The sequence below is a fragment of the Ascaphus truei genome, chromosome 5 (assembly GCF_040206685.1).
Source record: "Ascaphus truei isolate aAscTru1 chromosome 5, aAscTru1.hap1, whole genome shotgun sequence".
NCBI lineage: Eukaryota > Metazoa > Chordata > Amphibia > Anura > Ascaphidae > Ascaphus > Ascaphus truei.
Genome location: NC_134487.1, coordinates 215,736,534 through 215,761,680, shown reverse-complemented (window position 1 = coordinate 215,761,680; position 25,147 = coordinate 215,736,534). Strand labels below are relative to the sequence as shown.

The following is a 25,147-nucleotide window of genomic DNA, read 5'->3' as shown; positions in this document are numbered from 1 at the left end:
AAACTGTTTAACCATAATTTGGTGTATGTGGTTACTGTATTTGGGTCCTGTGTCAGGGGTTATTCTACACTCTAGAATCCTGCACAGGTGGAGGCGCTGTAAGTATCGTTCCAGGATACACCCCATGTTCCCATCAGCGGAGGCTCAGGCCTCCTGTGAGCCTACCTAACAGACATAATCTGCCGCTCACCTAATATAATACAATAAACATCTGTGATGATGGAATGAGGTGGTGCATCAGGGATGAAACCTGACTAGAACCCAACATGTTGTGAAACCCCTTGGGGTGCTCACGAAAAAGAATCCCTATATTAATGCACTCAACCTGATAATGATATTAATGGCAGTATATGACTGCCGAGTATAATACTCAAAACAACAATAATACTCAAAACAATTTTATTAACATATATGCTAGGAAAATAACAGTGTGATTAAAAATGCAATGTAAATAAAATCCCCTAGGGGAAACCAGACCTGCTGAGTGGTGAGTATATAGGGATGTATGGAGGGACATAGGGTCATTTGTCTGATAATGCCCCTAGTATTGGCAGCCCATGTTGAGAGGGACCCTGTGCTGTCAACCGTAATAAACAGAATCAATATTATGTCCCTCCAGCATCCAAACCACTCTCCATTGTGTGGAGCTGAGAGTGTGGGAGTATACTAGTATAGCGTCTGATCGGATGGAAATAAACAGTGCGCAAAGGACCCCCCACTAGTTGTGGTGAATGCGCCCATGATACACCAAATGGCACAAGTGTAGATACACTACTCCAGCTATATATCTCAGAGTAACAAATTGTCAGAGGAAACCCTGACATAGAAAGAGATGCTAAGTATCCATGTCATTCCATAGGAACAGTACCCTCTAAGAAAAAAGCTAAATAAGTAACATTGTACTCATGGTTGTATGCCGGATCAAGATGCAAAATTGCTTCACCACCAGGTATCAGGCTCTGTCTACAGATATATGTGTCAGCATTAACCATATGTATAGGCAGACGGCTATGGCTAAAAGTCACAAAGTACAACAATGTGAACAAGATGTACTGTTGCCAAAAGAACTTGGATGTATCAGTTGGCATGGCATACTTGGATGTATCAGTTGATATCAGTATCTCCTGCAGAAAAACACGTGTGACCTATGCTACTCAACAAATGTTAGCAGCCGAATATAGCAAGCAAGTGCCAACACCACCTGATGTTTTCCAATAGCCTATAGGTAGCCACTAACTGCAACTAGAGCCTGCCTGGGTATCCTGTGAGCCTAACAGGTATTGCACCACACCTGGTAATATGTATAGTTCTCCCACAAAGGTCCCTAGATGAGATCGGGGGGGGATAGATGTGTTACTTATGGAGGCGCCTTAGAGATCCAGACCTGGGGTGCCCTATTCAGTAGTCAAATTGTTCAATTTATTCTCCACCATGGTTGTGCTCTCAAGGCGGGAGGTAGAAGAGAAGAGGTGCACAGCTCACAGCATCCACAAATGCATAAATGAGGGCAACTCCAGACATGGAAAAAATATATATTAGCCTTTAATGATCAGCTTGGCAATAGTACAGGACCACGCACCAAGGTGGACTGCATGCCAAGGAATCCATTCATCTGGAGCTATACTAGACAGGTAAAGGGCATTAGCCCCTCATTTGTTACCTTTCTATTGCTGGACTGTGTTATATTATACCCCAGTGGTGAATTTATGCATATTGGAGACCAAGTATTGGGGTAGCTGTGTGGGCACCACCAGGTCCCTATTTTTCACCCTGGGATGTTCATTTTTGTCAATATATTACTGTTCCTGGATTCTGGATTCATTTAATGGAATTTATGTTATCTGAGCTTACTGTGGTGATGCACCAATATACCACACTATCTATGTCTCAAGGTGGGAGGTCTACACATGGGCCTTTAAGCATAGCACGACGCCCAACCACCTAGTTGTCGTAGGCAGAGTTCCTGCTTGCATATCCAAGAGGGACGTCCAGGAGCATGCTCGGAAACTCCCTGGGTTGGCTCATGTTTGGATCGTAGGGCGAAGGTATGATTACCGCTTCTGTCAATGGAGTGGGCCTACTGGATGTAGGCCATGCCATATGTGAGGAAGATAGCCCTCAATTCCTAAATTTGCCCGAGGCTCCGACCGATGGGTTTCCATTTATCTACCCTGATTTAGCAGTCTTTTTGGCACCCTTCCTTCCAGGTCTGGTGCGAAATCCAGAGCCCCGCCCCCATGATGTGAGTGGCTCAGTGCTGAGCCAGATCCACTCCTTGATAGAGTGTGCCCCTTCTCTGGATTCCACCAGGGGGAGGGAGCACAGTGAGCCTCATTCAGCAACTTCTGTCCACTGTATGGGAGGTACAGGATGCAGCAAACCGCACCATCAGTTGTATGGAGCTTGGGGAGCAAAAGGTCTGCCTGTAACCTTTCTTGTGTGCCCGTGTGTACAACAAGACTTGAAGATGCCTGGAGATATGACATTTGACCCCTATTGTTTACCAGGAGAGTTTCTGCTAGCAAAGGTGGACGGGAAGGGGTGCATACGAATGTGACTTCCAAGATGGCGAATTGACCTGGGGAGATAAGTGTACCTGCTGCGGTGTACAGTTCCTGAGCCCCATGCGGCTGCGGCCTACGGAACCCACAGAGAAAGAGGTGACCGACTCCAATACAGGGCTGGTCGATGCTGCTAACCAGACTGTTTCAACCATTGAGGCTTCAGAGGGCTCGTGTGCCATTCCAGGAGAACCGTGCACTCCGGTTTCAGACTCGGTTCCCGATCCGGTTCCCGTCTCAGTTCCAGATCGGGTTCCCGACTTAGTTCCAGACCCGGTTCCAGAGCCAGAACCTCAGATGTCAGAACCACCGGGTAAGGTGACTGCCCAGGAAAAGTTGGGAGCACTTCCAGTAGTGGCGCCGATAGCCAGTTGTGAAGGCGAGATGCCCGCATGCTGTTCCCCTGCGGAGGTGTCCCTACTCTCATCTTCTATCGATGACAGTAGCCAACAATCTGTGGGGATGCGCCAGCTGGCGGACCACCCAAGTGAAACTGATGACAAAGTGTCAATTGCCTCAGCTACAGCGGACCCTGCTGTGGGCCCGTGTGCCCTACGATGGACGGTCCGGCCTTTAATGATGGTACCATCGGTCCCAGGCTTGGAACCAGTACCTAACAACGACGAGGGTTAGTGGCCTGCCCCAGGGGTGTCAGGTGTGAGTCCCCAGGTGACCGCGGAGTATGGTAGCTCCTTAAGCATAGCCACCAGGGCGAATGGCTCGCCCCGGCATCACGTCCTGGCAGAGGTGTTCCCCCTAGAAGATTGCTACCAGGCGGTACATGTGGATCATTGTCCACAGCCTACCTGCCAAGTGGAGAGAAAACGAAGCCCCATCGCGGTGCCTAGTGCAGCGGAGGTGGTATCGGACAGCGTTCCAGATGACCTGACAAATGTCAGCAGCCAGCAGAGCGGTGAGGCACAACCCCTTTACTCCCTTCAGGCGGCAATGGAGGTAACCAGTGAAGAGGCTCTGCTCGGCGCTTACTTCTACGCGAAGGATCCCCAAGCACTTTTGTCTCAAGACATGGATCTGCACTCAGATCTCATGATGTCCCCAGAAGACGTCACTTCTGAAGCAACTGCTGGAGCAAACCAGGACTGTGCTGTGACCGCTCTGGTAATTATTGCCTCCTCCAGGCGCAACATGGAGCATAATAATATCGCAACATGGAGCATGCTATTCACCATGTGGTGGACCGAGGAAAAGTCAGGGCCTCCCTGTCTACCGCATATGTGATGCGGATGTCCGAGTAAAGATCTGGCCAAGAGACCCCTTGCTGTTCCTTCCAGCAGTGGGAGGAAGTGGCTTAGAATCAGAGACTCCAGTTTAAGCAACTGAGACTATCAAGTCAGAGACTCACAGGAGTCAGTGTGAGGTGCCCTCACATGATCAGTTAGGGGCACCCCACTATGAGTCTAAGCTGGTCTCGTTTATCCATATGGTTATGAAGTTATGTAACAATGATGATAAACTACATGTGATAAGTTGTACATATTATGCAGTGCATTTTTATTGTTTAACTTTATGCAGTGTGACACTGTCCTAAGCGAGGCTGTTGGGGTTTTCACCAGGTGGAGAGTGTAGCAGGGTTCCCCCTGGGCCCCCTTACCTCCGCTCAGTAGCGGGGACCCCCACGGCATGTCGGGGAGCTGCGGGTGCGAGCCCTTCGCCGGGGGCTCCTAGCGGCATCTGCTACAGGGTGCCGCCATGTTTGATGTGTTTGATGTGCAGCAGAGTTCAAGCAGCCATTACATTGAGCGCGGATGGGCAGAGGTGGCTCTCCGTAGCACATGGCCTTGACAGAGTCGTGCATGCACAGTTGCAAGCGGCGGCGCCATTACAAAGTAGTGCATGCGCAAGGGAGATAGCGCACGTGGCCCCAATAACAAAGAGGTCCCGCGGGGACTACAAGACCCAGCAGCCACTGGGGCTGCTATCCACGTGACACTAGGGAGCCAATTGCGCGGCAGAGATCTCCTGCAGAGACAGATACATTTGGCGCGCTCAGGGTTCACAAGTCAGTCGGAGCTGGGACACAGAGAGGGGAGGTTGCATGTGCAGGGAGGCAAGTAGCCCCTGCACTTGGCCAGAGATTCCCCTTAGGCCCCAGCTAGGCCCCAACTCCCCTCAGTTTGTGGCTGCTGCAGGGACCGCCCCTAGGATAGGGACAGGGTCCTGTAGAGCCAGCTTTAGTGAGGGTGATAGCCAGGAAGAGTTATATATTTGCCCTTAGTGATGAAGACTGGATCACACTCTGTAGCTAGCAGAGATAGAGACATTCCAATGGTGGATCACTCCAGGCGGGAGCCATCCACCGTAGAAGCGGATCATCCTTCTGGAGCAAGGGATCTCAAGTCCAGCTCATGTCCGGGTGTGGATACACCCAGCAGGTATTATACACCAAGTGCACCAACCATCATCTCAAACTAGTGGGCAGCGCTGTCTCACACGTGGGTGGGAGGATGACTTTTGATATTCTTGGGTATATAGTGTGGGGCTTTGTGTTACAGGGTGACACTATTGTTGTTATTATTATATTGTGTTCTTATCTGCATGTAGTAAACTGTGTAAACATAATTTGGTGTATGTGGCTACTGTATGTGGGTCCTGTGTCAGGGGTTATTCTACACTCTAGAATCATGCACAGGTGGAGGTACTGTAAGTATCGTTCCAGGTTCCCATCAGTCGAGGCTCAGGCCTCTTGTGAGCCTAAGGTATTGCACCACACCTCGTAATATCTGTAGTTCTCCCACCCACATAGGTCCCTAGATGAGATCGGGGGGGGGGGAGGAGGAGGTGAAGGGGGGGATACATGAGTTGGGATAGCAACACTCAAAAAACAGGCAAATTAAATGGCCAAGTGATTTTTTTATGAACGCTTATAGCATAGGCACCCCAATGTCTGTCCCTCAATCACTTTCAAAGGCAGGCCTTAAATCTTGAAATCTCTCACTTGTTAGACTTACTAATAGAGTGGCCTTGCAGTTTTCTCTTCTGAAACTACTTTAGCACGTGAGGGCTGAAACTCAGAGTTCAAACCTTCTGCTAAATAAAGATACAAATTTAATGTACTATTAACATGTTTCTTTTTTTAGAGGTTGCTGTATTTCCCTTCTTAAATCCAAATAAACTAATCTCCTATGAAAAGTCTAGTTAAATATAACAGCCATTAGTGAAAACAGTATGAAAGTGAGCTTTAATCATAAGAATACAGAACCATTTTCAATAAGCTCCGGTAATGTTAACGCTTGGAAATAATGTTACGTTATTTAAGTCATACCTAAACCTAACATTACCCCCATCCAGAGCATGAAAAAGGTCTGGAGAGTAGTATGAACACCAAAAAAAAGATGACATTTAATCGCACAAACATTTATCAACTTTTTCAAAATATTAACCCTTTTTTTGCCCATAGTGGTCTGTGTGCCCTGGGTTGCCTATAACAAGCTGACAAATTGGCTTACTAAGGGGTAACATTTTGCTATAAATTTGTTTCTCTAACTTTATAATCTATTCCTGATATTCTCTTCCCTCCCAACCCTTTTTCAGGGTCTGAATGAAAATAACCTCAAGACTTTAGTAACGGCACGTTATTTGAAGATAAGGATGTAGTGTTATCCTAAAATACTGTAATGTGATGTTAAGTCTATTCTAATGAGCTCAATTTTGGCTATTGCTTTCAATATAATTATTGTTCTGTCTCCAGCCTGTGTTTTTCTGCTCTTCTGTTGCTCAGAAACTTTTCTCTCGTTTCTCCCCTCTACATCTATGTACTTCTTTGCCTCAGCAACTACTCTTTCCCCCTCCCCTGGGGTCTTGTTTTGTATCTCTTCCTACTTCTACAAAGTACTTCCTGAATTTGACTCCCTATTGGTCCTTTTAGTAGAATGGACTGTTAGCTCTGATCATCTGTGCTTTCTCACTCCTGCCCTCCGAGATATACAGTAGCACTATTTTTTTACCAGACTTCCAATTTTGGGCATTTTTGAACATTGTCCCTTCATTTCTGTGTGTTTATTCCTGGAAATACATATACTACAAAAAAGGAAGCGCTCTAACTAAATCAAAGTCCATACTTGAATAAGGTAGATGTGGTGCAGTCTGAAGAGTCGAATTGTTCCCAATTCCCAGCAGCAATAGATGTCCAAAGTAATCAGTGCACCTCATTTCATAGGAAGAAAAGAGAAAGAAGAAAAAGAGCACAATAGTGAAGCAAGTTCACAACACAATGCTTGTGTCTGAAGATGGTGAAATATGCACTTACATTTCAGTGCCTGTCTCAGGCATGTAAAGGTATCTTTTAAGCGTCCTCAGCACCATGAAGTCATCACAATATTCAAAGGACTTCTTTTTTCAAGGTTCTGCTTTATATAAAATATCAGGAATGTGGTTTCACAAAACAATATTAAAATAAGGGCACAGACCAGTTCATGATATTCTGCAATCTCCGGTGTCCGCGACAGTCACTTGCCGAACTGGTCGGCATTCTATGTCACTTCCGGTTCCTGGTGCTTCAGTGAAACTAGTCCTCCCGGCAACCCTATGCGTTTCAACGGTGATCCGTCTTCGTCAGGGGTAAGTATGGTATGTTCCGGTATCCCTTCCTTATATATCCCTCTCTAACAATGCTATACAAACTTCTTTAATTATAACTTATGGCGGAGAGAAACGGATAACATAATATACATAACAAATAAAATTCTATAAGAAATATATTTAAAAATGTCTAACTACATACCATAAAAAACCATATTGAATGACAAAATAATTAAAATCCCGATCGTAGCAAAGTTATAACATATATCCCTTCTATTTTCCCCAAACAATGTATGAGAAAAGACATGATTCCTCTATATTTTAATAATGAATAGAAAACTAATTGTACATTTATGTGAGGAAGATGTACCCTTAAGATTATACCTTCGTAATTGAACATAATGATTATAGTATAAGACAATTCAGGATACATATTATTAAGCTAAATATCTAATATCAATAATATTTATTTTGCTAAATATAGTGATTGACATAATGTTTGTGTATTAAATTTAAATTAAATCTGAATATTTTAAATAATTTTAGAGTGATATATTTAATCTAATTATTTTATATATTTAAATAATAGTAATTATTTTATATATTTAACTAATAGTAAAGTGATATATTTCTTAAAGTAAATTTAGTGATTTTGATTTAAAAAATTTTATTTTTTTATTTATGTGAGAAAACAATCTAAATCAATATTAATATTTAATCCCCAGATGCTAGTGATTTTAATTTGTGTATCCATAAAGTTTCTCTTTGAGATAGTTTTTGGACATTATGTCAATCACTATATTTAGCAAAATAAATATTATTGATATTAGATATTTAGCATAATAATATGTATCCTGAATTGTCTTATACTATAATCATTATGTTCAATTACGAAGGTATAATCTTGAGGGTACAACTTCCTCACATAAATGTACAATTAGTTTTCTATTCATTATGAAAATATAGAGGAATCATGTCTTTTCTCATACATTGTTTGGGGAAAATAGAAGGGATATTATGTTATAACTTTGCTACTATCGGGATTTTAATTATTTTGTCTTTCAATATGGTTTTTTATGGTATGTAGTTAGACATTTTTTAATATATTTCTTATAGAATTTTATTTGTTATGTATATTATGTTATCTGTTTCTCTCCGCCATAAGTTATACCTGTAATTAAACAAGTTTGTATAGCATTGATAGAGAGGGATATATAAAGAAGCATACCATACTTACCCCTGATGAAGACGGATCACCGTTGAAACGCGTAGGGTTGCCTGGAGGACCAGTTTCTCTGAAGCACCAGGAACCGGAAGTGACATAGAACGCCGACCAGTTTGGCAAGTGACTGTCACGGACACCGGAGGTTGTGGAATATCATGAACTGGTCTGTGCCCTTATTTTAATATTGTTTTGTGAAACCACATTGCTGATATTTTATATAAAGCAGAACCTTTAAAAAAGAAGTCCATGGAATATTGTGGTGACTTCATGGTGGTGAGGACGCTTAAAAAATACCTTTACATGCCTGAGACAGGCACTGAAATGTAAGTGCATATCTCACCATCTACAGACACAAGCATTGTGTTGTGAACTTGCTTCACTATTATGCTCATTTTCTTCTTTCTCTTTTCTTCCTATGAAACGAGGTGCACTGATTACTTGTACATTTATTCCTGGAAATACATATAATGAGAGCAGTGGCAGATTTAAGAATCCGCCACCCATAGGCACTTACCTTGGTCCCGCCCGAGCAGCCTCTTCCTGCAGTGCAACCCTCCTCCTTCTTTGCCATGGCAATGCATCAATTCAGCACTGAAGGAGGAGGGCAGCACAAAGGAGAAGGTAAGTACTTTACAGAGGCACCACGCTCTTCCCAGCAATCAGTGTGGAAGAGAGCGGGACAATTAAATATCTGGACCAATACCCCCGCACGCCATGTTTCCTTAGTGGAGTTTGCTCTTTTCTGACAAAGACACTAACAGTGCAGCAGATGTGGTCTCACCAATTCTTATGGCTTTGCACAAGTTCATTGATAGGTAGCTATCCGTCCCCGACCTGGGAAAAATAGGGAAATGTGCCGCCCCAAAATGTTGCTGCCCTAGGCCTATCAGGCCTAATAGGAAATCAGCCACTGAATCAGAGATTCAGAGAAGATTGCATCATTGCATTAAAGAGGAGATGTGTTTAGCTGCCTGTCAAATTTTACTGAGACCCAGGAAACCCAGGACAGAACAATAATCTTACTGTACCTTAGGAAGAAATATAATGCGCAATATTATGACTACCATGTTCATGGAAAAATTACTCAACTATTATGTTAGGGAGAGTTAGGACATTTTTCTACATGCACTGTATTTATTGTACTCCTTTAAAACTAAAATCCTCTGAGGTTTAACTTTGCTTGTTAATTCTTTGTTTTAATTTCACACTTTTGAATGTTTTCTCTTTGAAAGGAGAGATGGAGGCATGACACGTTTTATAGTAATGCAAAAAGCGTACTTAGGACACAGCTTTATATATCCCTACATTTTTTAAACAAATTAATATTATTCACTTACTAGGTGAACAAATAAAAAACTGTTCTCCACAAAGGTGGGGCTTTCGCAAACTGCGCATTTAAAATTCAGCTTTATAATGCATCAGTTAATATGGGTACACAAATATTTGACTTAAGAATTTCAAAGCAAGACTGAATCATTATAATGTATCTCATTTATAAATGTTTATACAATGTATTTTATAGTTACTACAGTATATATGTTATTGCTTATTTTATAGAATTACAACTACAGTGGCATGTAATATGGATTTATCAAAATATCCCATGGACAAGCAGACATGTAAACTACAACTGGAGAGCTGTAAGTATAATATTCCATTAATAAATCAGTAAATCAATCAGTTTAAACATTGTTTTCTGGAACACTTTACAGCATTGTGCAGTCTCTCTTACCAGTATATATTGTACGGGAATCTTCACTAACATTAGTAGAATTTATTGAATTATTAAATAGATAATAATTATTTTTGCAAATTTACACTGGACAGCCTATGTTTAAAAAGAATAATGAGAGCTACAGTACTACAGTATGTAAAATGCATCCTACTACTTTGGTCTAGAACAGACTCAGACTATCACATAATTACATTAACCAAGGAAAGAATACCTTACCTTTGTGATTCCAAAGTTATGGTGAAAAGGGCTGTGTTATAAAGCATTATTTAGAATACCGTAATTCAACAATTTCTTGATAGTTTGTACAAAAAATGTCTAAAATCCATACTTCTCCCAGATGGAAAACTGCTAAGTAATTGCATAATGATGTTTGTGATGTTAAAAATGGGAAAGGGAAAGACAATTTTGGACCAACATTGGCAACATGTTTACATGGTTTAGACCAGGGGTGGGCAACCTATTTTTCAATGTAGCCATAAGTGTGGCGAATTAGAAGTGAAAATAGCCACACCATGTAATAATGTAGGTATTATGTTGCGCATGCGAAAATTTTAAACACACGGTTTGAAAAAGTTTATAAATTCTCAGACCATAACCCCACTCAAGCTCCCTCATCACCCTCCTCCTCTCACCCCCTCAAGCTCCCTCACCCCCTCCTCCTCACCCCTCATGCCACCACCACTATCTTCCTCCTCATCTGATTTCCCCCATCATCTCATGTAAACCCCCTCATCTCCCCCAGCACCCTTCATCATCTGCCCCAGCACCCTTCATCATATCCCCCAGCACCCTCCAACATCTCCCCCAGCACCCTTCATCATCTGCCCCAGCACCCTTCATCATCTGCCCCAGCACCCTTCATCATCTGCCCCAGCACCCTTCATCATCTCCCCCAGCAGCCCCCTCATTAGGCAGCAGCAGCCCTCTACCCCCCCTCCCAGGCATCAGCCCCCACCCCTCCCCCGTATCAGGCATCAGCCCCGGTTCCCCTCATCAGGCATCAGCTCCCCTCCCCGTATCAAGCATCAGCCCCCCTCCCTCCCCATCCCAGGCATCAGCCCCTGTCCCCCATCCCAGGCATCAGCCCCCCCCCGTCCCAGGCATCAGCCCCTCTACCCCCCATCCCAGGCATCAGCCCCCTTCCCCCCATCACAGGCATCAGCCCCCGTTGCCCCCATATCAGGCATCAGCCCCTGTCTCCCGCATCAGGCATCAGCCCCGTCTTCTAACCAGATCGCGGTGGCTGAGAAAGAAAGGGAAGGAAGCGGTGGTGGCGGGCCTGGCCAGGGGAGGGAGGGGATGGGGAGGAGCGTGTCAGCGCATCAACTTCTGGTGCTGGAGGGGAGGAAGTGCATCACACCACTGAAGTGGGCTGGGAGGAAGGGGAGCATGCTGCACAGCCAGAGTGCACTCCTTCCCTACCAAGTAAGGCAGGCCTGCACAACTCGTAAAGCGAGAAGGGCCGAACTGCTCCAAGGAAAAAAAATTTGGCTCGCGCGGGAAAAATCATCATCATCATCATCATCATCATCATCATCATCATCATCATCATCATCATCATCATCTCTCCTCCAGCACCTCTCATCATCATCACCATCATCATCCTCATATATCTCCCCCAGCACCCCTCACTATCAACCTTTGCGATACTCCCCCACCTATATCTCATACCCCCATCTCTCCTCCTAACCCACACACATAATACTCCCTCTCCACATCAAGCACACAATAACCCCTGCACACCACAGACATCCCACCCCCCGTGCACCTCGCATCACTCTCCCCCCATGCACCTCGCATCACTCTCCCCCGTGACCTCGCATCACTCTCCCCCCGTGCACCTCGCATCACTCTCCCCCCATGCACCTCGCATCACTCTCCCCCCGTGCACCTCGCATCACTCTCCCCCCGTGCACCTCGCATTACTCTCCCCCCGTGCACCTCGCATCACTCTCCCCCGTGCACCTCGCATCATCACCCCCCCTACCTCCAATCACCCTCCTACCTCCAATGACCCCCCCTGCACCTCCAATGACCCCCCCTGCACCTCCAATGACCCCCCCCTGCACCTCCAATGACTCACCCCCCCCTGCACCTCCAATGACTCACCCCCCGCATCTCCAATGACACCCCCCCTGCACCTCCAATGACACCCCCCCTGCACCTCCAATGACACCCCCCCTGCACCTCCAATGACACCACCCCTGCACCTCCAATGACACCCCCCCTGCACCTCCAATGACACCCCCCCTGCACCTCCAATGACACCCCCCCTGCACCTCCAATGACAACCCCCCCCTGCACCTCCAATGACACCCCCCCTGCACCTCCAATGACAACCCCTCCCTCTCTACCTCGGTTTGCTCGAAGGAGGCGTCAGAGAAGGCAGGACTGCACGCGCGCTCTAGCAGGCACAGAAGTGCCTCAATGCTAGAGCGCGCTGCTGCCTGCAGTTCTCTGAGCGGGCTGATCGGGGAGGGGGGAGAGTGGGCTGATCAGGGAGGGGGGAGAGTGGGCTGATCGGGGTGGGGGGTTTGGGGGGAGAGCGGGCTGATCGGGGAGGGGGGAGAGCAGGCTGATCGGGGAGGGGGGAGAGCGGGCTGATCGGGGAGGGGGGAGAGCGTGCTGATCAGGGAGGGGGGAGAGCGGGCTGATCGGGGAGGGGGGAGAGCAGGCTGATCGGGGAGGGCGGCCCTTATATTGTGGTTACTCAATTCGCCACACTTTGACTCCCAATTCGCCACAAGTGGCGAATGGCGAAAGGGTTGCCCACCCTGGGTTTAGACTATATAATCAGCCACACTGACCAAGTCTCCCACAATTCCCAGGAAGCTCTTAATAATTTTTCCAGTTTCTGTCCTATCTAGACACTTACTTATTCTACTGTAGATGGCTTTGATGCGTCCTGTATAATTGTGGTCTAAGATTAAGTTTACCTGCTGCAGTCCATTTAATGCATTTTCCTGCTAATCATGCATCCCTGGATGAATCCAATGGGTCTAGTTTCTTCCTCCTCCGCTCACATAATTCAGTGTGTCGAGTTCATTGAGCACTAGTTCTGCTGCCAACATCATGTAGGTGGTGCCAGAGTTAAGTAAGAGTTATCTTGTGTCTTACAAAACAAATATTTAAAATTTAAAGGTGCTTTCCTGCTTTCTGCATTGACTAACTAATGGCGATATCATACTTAAAGGATTACATCTTTGTAACATCTTTTTCAATCATAAATAAGTGACATTTAAAGTGTCTTTTGAGTAAGACCTTCCCTGCTAAAGTACCCCACAATACATTTTATCTTCCCTTTCTCCTGCTTTGTCCTTTGATTATGTTCATGCCTTCATTGGGAGAAATTTGGAGGAAACACATATTTACAGATGCAGCGGCCATTGTTCAAACAAATCTCGAAATGGAATTTCGAGATATGCCGTGATCCTCACTAGTTTTGCTGGGGCAGACTATTGGCCAATCGGATTAATACATGCAGGGGTCCCTGCTGTGTGAGTCCTACCGGAGTCTGCCTGCCTGTAATAGACACGCAGTAAGAGATAGGCTGAATCAGTCACTCTAATTGCGCGCCTCTCACAGGTGATCGCGATGGTTTTATTAAAATTCTAACATGTAATGTAGCAGGGGGTCTTCTAAGTTGAACAAAGTTGATTACAGCCTTGGGGACCCCCTACTTCTCGAGATATAGGCCCTGTTATGGGGTGCCGGTATCACCATGTTAAAATCCTGTGGGTCACGTGACTGTTGGATGTAAACAAAGCAGAGGGATACCGGCAACCAATAACGGGGCCTGTATCTCGTGAAGTAGGGGGTCCACGAGGCTGAAATCAACTTTGTTCAACTCAGAAGACCCCCTGCTCCCTCACACTACTGCACCGACACACTTTATTCGAGCAAATACCCAGTATGTACCTGGCAGATACCTGGAATGCGCCGCTCCTCACCTCTGACAAGCCCCGTTGCGTTTGCCTTCCCAGCCTGGGTTCATGCCTGGCTGACGGGCGGCTGATCTGTTAAATGATAATGATTAGGATTTAATAGGCTGCAATGCTTCGCGTGTCTACCAGATGGCATAAATTCATGAATTGTAATGCAGTATATATATATATACTGTGCAGTATTGCAGCCTGCGGGTATAAAATGCTTCAATCCCTGCTTGGAAAATACCTCAATGCACTCGGGCAGAAAACAGTCACAAACCTCAATACACCCGGGTATACCCGAATTCGTGGGACTAGCCGAGCTCGAATAAAGTGTGTCGCCAGTGTAGTATCAAACACCCCCTCCCTCCAAATAAGAAATCATTACCTTAGCGGGTAGCTGCTAAGGTAATAAAGCTGCTTACATTTTATTTTTATTCATAGTGTGCGTGAGCAGGGGGTCTCCAGAGCTAAACAAAGTTGATTTCAGCCTCGGGACCCCCTACTTCCCGAGTTACAGGCCCCGTTATTGGTTGCCGGTATCCCTCTGCTTTCTTTACATCCAACTGTCACGTGACCCACAGGATTTTAACATGGGGATACTGGCACCCCATAACAGGGCTGTATCTCGAGAAGTAGGGGGTATTCCCGCCATGTTAAAATCCACGTGAGATGTAAACAAAGCAGAGGGATACCAGCACCCCATACCGGGGCCTGTATCTCAGGAAGCAGGGGGTCACCAGACATGAAACCAATGTGGTCCAGAGACCCCTTGCTCATCTACACTAGTAGTAATTTAAATGTAAAAATATTTAGTAAGCACCAATACCCCACCCACCCTGTGACCCCCATAAAACCATGATTTATTATTTTACGCACAGGATTAATACCACAGGCCGGTGGGGGTCCATGGTGGTCCTGACGGGTGTCTGCAGGCCCCACAGTTCACCCTGGGGGATACCCATGGGTGTCTGGGGGCCTCCAGGTGGTCCATGCTGGGCACCGTGGGCCTCCAGGTAGTCCCCGCGGATGTATGGAGGTCCCTGGGTCATCTTCACAGGTGTCTGGGAGCCATCGGGAGATTCCCACGGGGTCTGCGGGCCCTCCGGTGGGTCCCAAGGGTGTCTGGGGCCCTCGGGTGGTTCCTGCGGGTCCGTGGGGCCCTCACAGCTGTGGGGCCCCCCGGTTATTCTCCGCAGGTGCCCCAGTGGGTCCTCAGGTGGTACCCATGGGTGTCTGGGGGTCCTTCAGTGGAACCCATGGGCATCCAGGGGTCCTCAGGTGGTCTCCATAGGTCCCCGCAGCCCTGCGGTACCAATCCTGTATGTAAAAAAAATAAAACATGTCCTACATTTAAATCAAAAAGCCCTACCAATTGAAACAATAACCAACAAATACATTAATTATTAAGAAATATCAGCAACACAACCATTAAAAGCGTTACCCAACACAAGCCATCATTAATTAAAAACGAAAATAGGTCCCGCTGTCCCACAGGGATAACCCAAGAGCCCCAGATACCCGTGGGATCCATACGGGGGCCCACAGACCATGTGGGAACCACCCGAGAGCCCCCAGACACCTTTGGGGATGACCGGGGACCCCCAACCACCCATGGACCCCATTGGGGCCAGCGGGAACCACCTGCAGGCCCACGGTGCCCAGTGGGGTCTACCCGGAGGCCCCCAGACACCCGTGGGTACCCCCCGGAGTGCACTGTGGGGCCTGCGGACACCTGTCTGGACTATCGGGGACCCCCGCCGGCCTGTGGTATTAATCCTGTGTGTAAAATAATAAATCATGGTTCTATGGGGGGGCACAGGGTGGGTGGGGTTTTGGTGCTTACTAAATATTTTAACATTTAAATTGTATTCCAACGGTCACGTGACCCACAGGATTTTAACATGGTGATACCGGCACCCTATAACGGGGCCTGTATTTCGAGAAGTAGGGGGTTCCCAAGGCTGAAATCTACTTTGTTCAACTCAGGAGACCCCCTGCTACATTACTGTAATATTAGAATTTTAATAAAAACCCCCGCGATCGCCTGATAGGTGTGCAGTTAGAGTGACTGATTCATCCTATCTCTTACTGCGCGTCTATTAAAGGCAGGCAGACCCCGGAAGGACTCACACAGCAGGGACACCTGCTGTGTTAATCTGATGGGCCATTATGTCTGCAACTGACCATCTCGGGTCCACCACGTGGTGTAACGCAAGATGTACCCAGATAAATATTTGAATAACGGCTGCTGCATCCGTACAATCATTTTGGAGTTCGTACTGAAAAGAAGAACATACTTAAGGAATTTAGTTTAATGCCCAGTTCAGATAAAATTGCTTTCCACAACAACAGGTACTGTAATAGTATCTTAGAGCAATGTTATCATTTTATACAGTAATGTACAGTTATACCTTTCTTTCTAGGGGGTTATACTATAGAAGATCTCACATTTACCTGGATGAGGGGGAATGATTCAATACGTGGCATGGACAGCTTACAAATTTCTCAGTACACAGTTGAATGGTACTACACAAAAGTCTCTATAGGAAAGTATGAAACAGGTAATACTATTCATTATGTTTACGAATCTCATATTTTTAACCTTCCATAGAGTAAATTGGCTACTCTTTTTATGTAACCTTTTCAGGATAAATTAAGAATTACCATCATGATTGATCATGGTAATCATACATCATTAGTTTGTTCATCATCCTTGTTGAGCTATAATCTTACTGTTAATCTGTTCTATTGAGTTAAAAAATTCAGTGGTTTAGGATCCCTAGAATGAATAGACTTTGTATGGATTAAAATTCCTGGGTTGTTCAAATCCAATTGCCCCCTTCTCTAAAGCAGTGTTTTAAAATTAATACTCCAAAGGCTTGGATTACAAAAAAAGGGCCAGAAGTGTACCGCAAGGTCATTTTATATTTTGAAATGTCCATACTTCTATATATTGTAAGCCATATTATCACCTTAGCTATTTTATGAGTTTTCATGTGAAAAATTGCACTTACTGTCATGTGAAAAAGAAAGTACACCCTCTTTTAATTCCATGGTTTTATATATCAGGACATAATAACAATCATCTGTTCCTTAGCAGGTCTTAAAAATAGGTAACTACAACCTCAGATGAACAACAACACGTGACATATTACACCGTGTCAGGATTTATCTAACAAAAATAAAGACAAAATGGAGAAGTCATGTGTGAAAAACTAAGTACACCTTATGATTTAATAGCTTGTAGAACCACCTTTAGCAGCAATAACTTGAAGTAATCTTTTTCTGTATGACTTTATCAGTCTCTCACATCGTTGTGGAGGAATTTTGGCCCATTCTTCTTTACAACGTTGATTCAGTTCATTGAGGTTTGTGGGCATTTGTTTATGCACAGCTCTCTTAAGGTCCAGCCACAGCATTTCAATCGGGTTGAGGTCTGGACTTTGACTGGGCCATTGCAACACCTTGATTCTTTTCTTTTTCAGCCATTCTGTTGTAGATTTGCTGGTGCGCCTGGGATCATTGTCCTGTTGCATGACCCAATTTCGGCCAAGCTATAGCTGTCAAACAGATGGCCTCACATTTGACTCTAGAATACTTTGGTATACAGAGGAGTTCATGGTCGACTCAATGACTGCATGTTTCCCAGGTCCTGTGGCTGCAAAAACAAGCCCAAATTACCACCCCTCCACCACCGTGCTTGACAGTTGGTATGTGGTGTTTGTGCTGATATGCTGTGTTTGGTTTTCGCCAAACGTGGCGCTGTGCATTATGGCCAAACATCTCCACTTTGGTCTCGTCTGTCCAAAGGACATTGTTCCAGAAGTCTTGTGGTTTATTCAGATGCAACTTTGCAAACCTAAGCCATGCTGCCATGTTCTTTTTAGAGAGAAGAGGTTTTCTCCTGGCAACCCTTCCATACAAACCATACTTGTTCAGTCTTTTTCTAATTGTACTGTCACGAACTTTAACATTTAACATGCTAACTGAGACCTGTAGAGTCTGAGATATAACTCTTGGGTATTTTGCAATTTTTCTGAGCATTGCACGGTCTGACCTTGGGGTGAATTTGCTGGGATGTCAACTCCTGGGAAGATTGGCAACTGTTTTGAATGTTTTCCACTTTTGAATAATCTTTCTCACTGTAAAATTATGGACTTTAAATTGTTAGGAAATGGCCTTATAACCCTTCCCAGATTGATGGGCAGCAACAATTGCTTCTCTAAGATCCTTGCTGATGTCTTTCCTCCTTGGCATTGTGTTAACACACACCTGAATGCTCCATACCAGCAAACTGCTAAAACCTAGGCTTTTATAGAGGTGGTAACACTTGCTTATGATCAATTAATCAAGGCATTTGATTAGCAGCACCTGTCTGCTACTTAGCATCTTAATTCCTATGGAAGCAATAAGGATGTACTTAGTTTTTCACATATAGCTTCTCCATTTTGGCTTTATTTTTGTTAAATAAATCATGACACAGTGTAATATGTCATGTGTAGTTGTTCATCTGAGTTTGTATTTACCTAATTTTAAGACCTGCTAAGGAACAGATGATTGTTATTATGTCCTGATATGTAAAACCATGGAATTCAAAGAGGGTGTACTTTTTTTTTTTCACAAGACTGTCGCTGCATGAGTAACTATAATGAATTTAGTATAAGCGGACAGTTTGATGAACTCTCCAGGGCCCTTCGAGACAGCATTTGGTTTATGGACTGCAAGTTGAAGAGCCCTGATCTAGAGGGAAATGTGTTACAAAGTGTTTCTCAAACTTCTCCTTGTTCACCCCTGCTAATCCATGTTTAAATGCTAACCACAAAATCACAAATTCCCATGTAAGTTAGGTGCAAAAGTGGACTTGGTCATATATTAGTTATTCCCCAAACATGATTTATTGGGGTTTCTTGAGGAAAGGATTTGGAAACAATTGCTACTGTACATTTAAACACGGAACAATAGACTGCAACCCCTCCAGAGGTTACATACTTTTGAATAAAAAGATGATGAAAGGGTAAAGGTGAAGAATAATTAAATACAAAGTTATAATAATTTATTTGGTACAAATTTAAATAAATAGAATTGTAATCATTATAAAAATCTTGTTATTATGACTTCTATGTTGTTAGTACATACCACATAAAAATATAATATTATAATTTTATAGCAGAATTTGTTATAATCAATGTATTGTAGTATAAAGCCGTTGATGCGATTGGTAACAAAGTCAATAGGTTGAAGTAAGCTGAAAATTTTGTACAAGGGAGTCTAAGGGGGTATTTATAAATGGTCCCAAATGGAGATGTATGACTATAATGCAGTTCCCTTTGCGAACCTTTCAATAAACTGGTATATTTGTATATTTGTGAAAGTGTTGGCAATATTTACATGACCAATATAAATGCACCAAGTGTGCACATTACACAATATCTCAAGTTATTCATTTGTAAAAAGAATACAAAAATTAAATTAAACTTTTTTTATGCATAAATAAAATATTTTTATGGTGTGGTAAAAACTGTTAATAAGGAGACTCTCTGAAAGGGTTATGGAGTTGATATGGTAGGTCAGTCCACTGGTAAGTATTACAGCTTCCTTTAAAATGTACTTTCACCATCCAAAGATCTGAAAAAATTGCAAGATACCCTCCAGTATTGCAATTATTATGTAATGATTTGTAAAGGAAATGCATTAAACAGAAATAGCGTGTTAAGAAAAAATGAAAATCCACTCACAATGGTATAGGCATTCCAGGTAGATTGATGGTGATAAATATTAGCTTCTGTCTCTGCTTCCCCCATTCCCTGTCCTCTCATCATCCTTAATATTGTGGCTGGTGCAATGCTGACATCACTAGGAAATAACAAGGACTCTCAAAGACTTGAACAAGTCATCTTACGCGGCATGTATGGTCCATCCTACTTCCTCAGCGGTCCAATACTGGAGTTATAGGGTTGGTGGTTTAAATAATTTCCCATCAATAAAAGTATATATATATATATATATATATATATATATATATATGGAAATATTACTGTATGCTCATCTGCATGTCTTAGACAGGTCTGCAACCCCGCCTTTCACCATTATCACCCAGCACACAGCACTTCCACTGTAGCAAGGGATTCTGGGAAATGACATGTAAATGAGCACACAGTGCCATGTTTTGCTTCAAAACCATTTTTAACATGGTTCCCTATAGGCTGCCGACATGGGGTTTCTGACACACTATCATAATTTGTTGTAATGGTCCTCCCTGCCATTGTGCCATCCCATACATCCCCCCACCACCATCACCCCCTCCCAGCATCCTCTTCCCCCTCTGTGCTTCTGTGGATGTACAGCCCCCCCATCCCTAATTCTCACCTTCCTTATCTCAGTTTTAACATCCTTCCAGTGCCCGGAATTTTTTATTCTTCCTTTTTTTTCTTTTCCAATCCCTTTCTAAGTCATAGAAACCTTTGTACTGTATGTCAGTATTGCTGACCTGAAGAAGAGAGGAAAACTCTCGAAAGCTTGTCCTATGACATAAATTGTAAGTCCAAATAAAAAAGGTATCATCTAATACTGAAAAACGTATTTATTCTGCACTATCGCAACTGGACTAACACGGCTATTTCCGTTTCATATACACGGTGTATATATATATAAAAAACAAATAGTCGATACCGTTTTATATACTGTATATGGTGTATATATATATATCAAAAACAAATAGTCGATACCGTTCTGCGGCTAACTAAATGCTGACAAGCTCAGCAAAATGCATAGAGCCACGGGTGCTGACAGAATTGTGTAACATTGTGTAAAGTTATGCATTGTGTTAAGTTATATGAAATTATTGCATTTTCATTATTTAATTTGTATTGTGGTTATATCGTTCCCAAGTGGGGATGTTGGTTTCTTCACCAGCGGGAGAATATAGCCTGGTCCCCACCTTGGTTCCCTGCTTACCTCCGCTATGAGCGGGGGAACCACCGGCGAGTACAGGGAGCCACGGGCTGGTAGAGGGAAGATCCAGTCGCCGGAGCTCCTCGGCACAGACATCGGTCATGTTGCTACTCCCTGCACATGCGCAGTTTTAGGTTCGCGCATGCGCGTCACAACTTAAGAGTGCGGCGTCCATTAAAAGCGCCGGGCGCATACGCAGTGTGGCCCAAGTGGTGGCCATGTTAGGTAGTAGCTCCGCAGGGGAACTACAATTCCCAGCAGCCTCCTGGGCTGCGGTCACATGGGCGCGAACAGCCATTAGGACTGCCAGGATCACGGCCAGTTAGTGGTTAGGTTTGGCACTAATCTTAGAGCTACGCCAGTCGGAAGGGGAGCAGAGACAGAGCAGGTAGTGTCCAGGGAACTAGGCCTAGTTTCCCCCCTAAGGTCCCACATAAGCCCTAAGTCCCCACTTAGTTTGTGGATGCTTCAGGGACAAGCCCTTAGATAGGGACATTGCCCCATTTAGTATTATAGTGTCAGGGACTGTAACGATGTGCGGAACACGCCCCCTGCGGCGTGTTCCTTCCTTACCTGTTTACTTCTGATTGCCGCCCTCCAGCTGCGAGTCAAGATCCTGTGTCTTTAAGGATACCTTGTGCTCTGGTCTCTACCTCCCCTGCTCCTTTCTTGTGGCTTCCCACAACCCCCGCATTGGTGCCTGATAACGCGCGCTCTCTTGCTCTGCTGTCAGAGCATGCACGCACATGCAGCTGGATCAGTCGTGTCTCTGAGCCAGGCACCGCACCTCCGGACGCGTCACGCATTATCCTGCGCGTGGCGCGGTCACGTGACTATGTGCGCCGATCCCCAGCTGTGTGGCAACTCACTCCCTTCGTTTCCCCTGTGGCCTCCCCACCTCACTAACGGGTCCTTCCCTTTCCCTGCACTTGTGTATAGGAGCACAAACGTGACAGGGACAAAGTCAAGATGCTGCGTTGTTCTTGTGGCCTGTGGTCTGGGACCAGACCACCACCATAAGGCAAGGTCTCTCTTCATGGTGGGACACTCCAGCGAGAGTCCACCCAACATAGAGGCGGACGATGACCACGTGGGACAGACTGCTTATCAATGGCCGGTGGTACCCGGGGGCTGGAGCTCCCGGCAGGTATCCAACTCATCAAGTGCACCAACAAATCACACACGTTCTGTGAGTAGCGCTATCGCACAATTGGAGTCGGTTGTGCCTCCTATGGACACTGGGTGTTTGGGTGCCCAAGGCACCTCAATATATTGGGGAAAACCTCACCAGGATGTGGACAAGGTGGTTGGACAGTGGGACATTGTGTGGGGGTAAGGCTGTGTGAGGCCTGCATGAGATGCGAGGCCTGCAGAGTGTGTTACTATTACAGACGAGACCACGAGTATTCTAAAGCTTGCCTTAAACTAGCCCGATTAAATTCTGGGTATGTGCTGGGTGTAACCTGGCTAGATTGAGGCAAGTTTAAGGCATTTCTGCATTGACTAATGACCCATAGGATTAACACAGCAGGGGTCCCTGGCAGTCCCATTCAGTTTGAATGAGATGAATAAATAACGTCCAGTCATATACAGTAAGTAGCATCACTATTAACTGAGATTTTCAAGTCTCAGAGGCGCATCATTCATACTCTGCACATTTTGCATGTGCATTGGTCGAACTTTAAAGCGCGTTATTAACACATGCACTAAAAACACATTAATCGTCCATTACCAAATGCTAATGCAAATCTTGAGAAATGTAATATTTTACCACTTATTAAGTTTTCCATTATTTATAGTTTCCTTTATTTATTTTAATTGTACATGAATAAAAACGTAATATTAATTAATATTGTTGAGGTATGTATAGATGTACATTATTGTACACCCATACTTAACAGAGTAATTATTACACATATTAGTTCACACAAACATATCTTTAATCACTAAAAAACATTATACAGGCATACCCCGCATTAACGTACACAATGGGACCGGAGCATGTATGTAAAGCGAAAATGTACTTAAAGTGAAGCACTATCTTTTTTCCACTTATCAATGCATGTACTGTACGGCAATCGTTATACACATGCATAACTGATGTAAATAACGCATGTGTAACAGGCTCTATAGTCTCCCCGCTTGCGCACAGCTTCGGTACAGGTAGGGAGCCGGTATTGCTGTTCAGGATGTGCTGACAGGCGCATGCGTGAGCTGCCGTTTGCCTATTGAGCGATATGTCCTTACTCACGAGTGTACTTAAAGTGAGTGTCCTTAAACCGGGGTATGCCGGTACAGTTTATGATGTGTTTCAGACATTTATATGATCCCTAATATACTGCATATCTTACACATGTAACTTTTTGTAATGAAATGGATAAGTCCTATACTCTTTAAGGCTATTCCCAGAAAAAACTTAATGATAATCATGGTCTGGATGTTTCAGTGCCATCTTTTGGAAGGTCTTCAATATGGCAGTGTTCTTATGATGCACACACATGAACTCTGAGGATCTCCGTGTTAGTTAAACTGCTCATGATTTGCATTTGAGTAAGCAAAACTTATGTTAAAATTTATGCGATATTCTTGTGCGGTAACACGAGAGTATCGTAACACAAATCACCTTTGGGGTATATGCATAACAGATGTAGCTCACTTTCCCCCCCACCCACCTATGGAAGATGTGGTAGAACAGAAAAACAACAACCGTGTATAAGCTCCAAGAGCAAGTGTGCATATATGATAAAAGCCAAGCAGGGCAATAATGGGAGCTGACACCGTTATATGGGGGTAAAGGCTGGTAATAAAAGCACGATACTCGGGTGTTGCGAGAGAGGGCTATTAGTATAAGGGACTAAAAGTACTCACTCAGTCCCAAGCCCTGGCCCGGTCAGGCCCGGTGTGGAGTCCACGCGACTCACAAGGGCCACCGCTCTACTTCTCTCCCGGTCTGGCTCCAGTCTTGACGCTGTACTGTTGAGAGCGTCTCCCACTGTGAGATCTGCAGCTGCTTCCGCATCCGGTGGTGGACACTGATCCTCACACGTAACGACAAACAGAAAAAGGATCCGGGGTCCAACCACTCCAAAAAAGTTGAGTACTCACCAGCAAAGAGGTTAAAATAAGTTACTTTATTAAACTACATAAAAATCAAAAAACGAACAGCACAGACACTCTCTGTGGCGCCACAGTGGGCGTGAAACGCGTAGGAGAGTGTCTGTGCTGTTCGTTTTTTTATTTTTATGCAGTTTAATAAAGTAACTTATTTTAACCTCTTTGCTGGTGAGTACTCAACTTTTTTGGAGCGGTTGGACCCCAGATCCTTTTTCTGTTTATGGAAGATGTGGTGGCTACTGTGTGTTTGGCGCATTACCTGTGGCTCACAGAAGGCCTGAACCTCTGCCGCAAAGAGCCTGGTGTGTACCTGATTAGTCGGATGACAGCGCCTCCACCTTCAAGGGATCCCGACGGCGTGGGATAATCCTTTTACAGGAACAATACTAATGATGCACGCACACAGATATATGCTAACAACCTTTACTACACACAATAATATTGGTAACCTGTACCACACAGTAATATAAACCCCAACCTGAAATCAACAGCGAGTGTCCCCAGAGTACATTGGGTGCCAGGCACCAATTCCCTGATGTCAATTCCCAATGTCAAGACTCACCCAAAGTGTTGGTGATAGTGCTATCCCATGGAGTGTTAGTGCACTTGGTTAGGTACCTGCCCGGGGCTCCAGCACCCCAGTGTTGCAGAATAACAAAGAGGATGCATCTGATCCAATGTTGTCATCCACGAATGGCGTCTGCCTCCGCATGGGGGTGAATTCCGGTGTGGATAATATCACCCTACCGTCTTTACCGCGTATCTGGTCTGGTCCCTGACCACTGGCCGCAGTCACCGCATGGCGTCTCACTGTGGCGGTTCCTGACTATATGCCACTACTGGGAAAAGGTCTCTGACTATGGGCTTTCCCTATAGCAGCCACAAGCTACAGTGAGTCGGGGCCTAAGGGGGGAGATCTGGCCTAGTCCAGGGAAGCACTGCTCACTGGACACTACCTGCTCCTCAGAGGTCCTTCTTCCGACTGGCGTGTTCCCAGACATGCCAAATGTATCAATCTCCCCCTGCAGGGGAAAATGTAGCACTATTGGCTGCCGCAGATCAGGTGGTGCAATTCCCCTGGGCATCATGGGGG

General features: G+C 44.8%; 1 protein-coding gene across 3 annotated transcripts in view; it reads left to right on the top strand.

Moving 5' to 3' along the window:
* The window catches only part of GABRP (gamma-aminobutyric acid type A receptor subunit pi), a 239,878-nt gene that overhangs the window by 196,563 nt on the left and 18,168 nt on the right, over positions 1-25,147 (top strand). For 2 of the 3 annotated variants that reach the window (XM_075601665.1, XM_075601661.1), the window contains exons 5-6: positions 9,883-9,965; positions 16,413-16,550. The exons of the other annotated variant lie outside the window; for it this stretch is intronic. In XM_075601665.1, the coding sequence (XP_075457780.1) occupies positions 9,883-9,965; positions 16,413-16,550 (221 nt within the window). The remainder of the gene's footprint in view (positions 1-9,882; positions 9,966-16,412; positions 16,551-25,147) is intronic. 3 annotated transcript variants of the gene reach the window in all.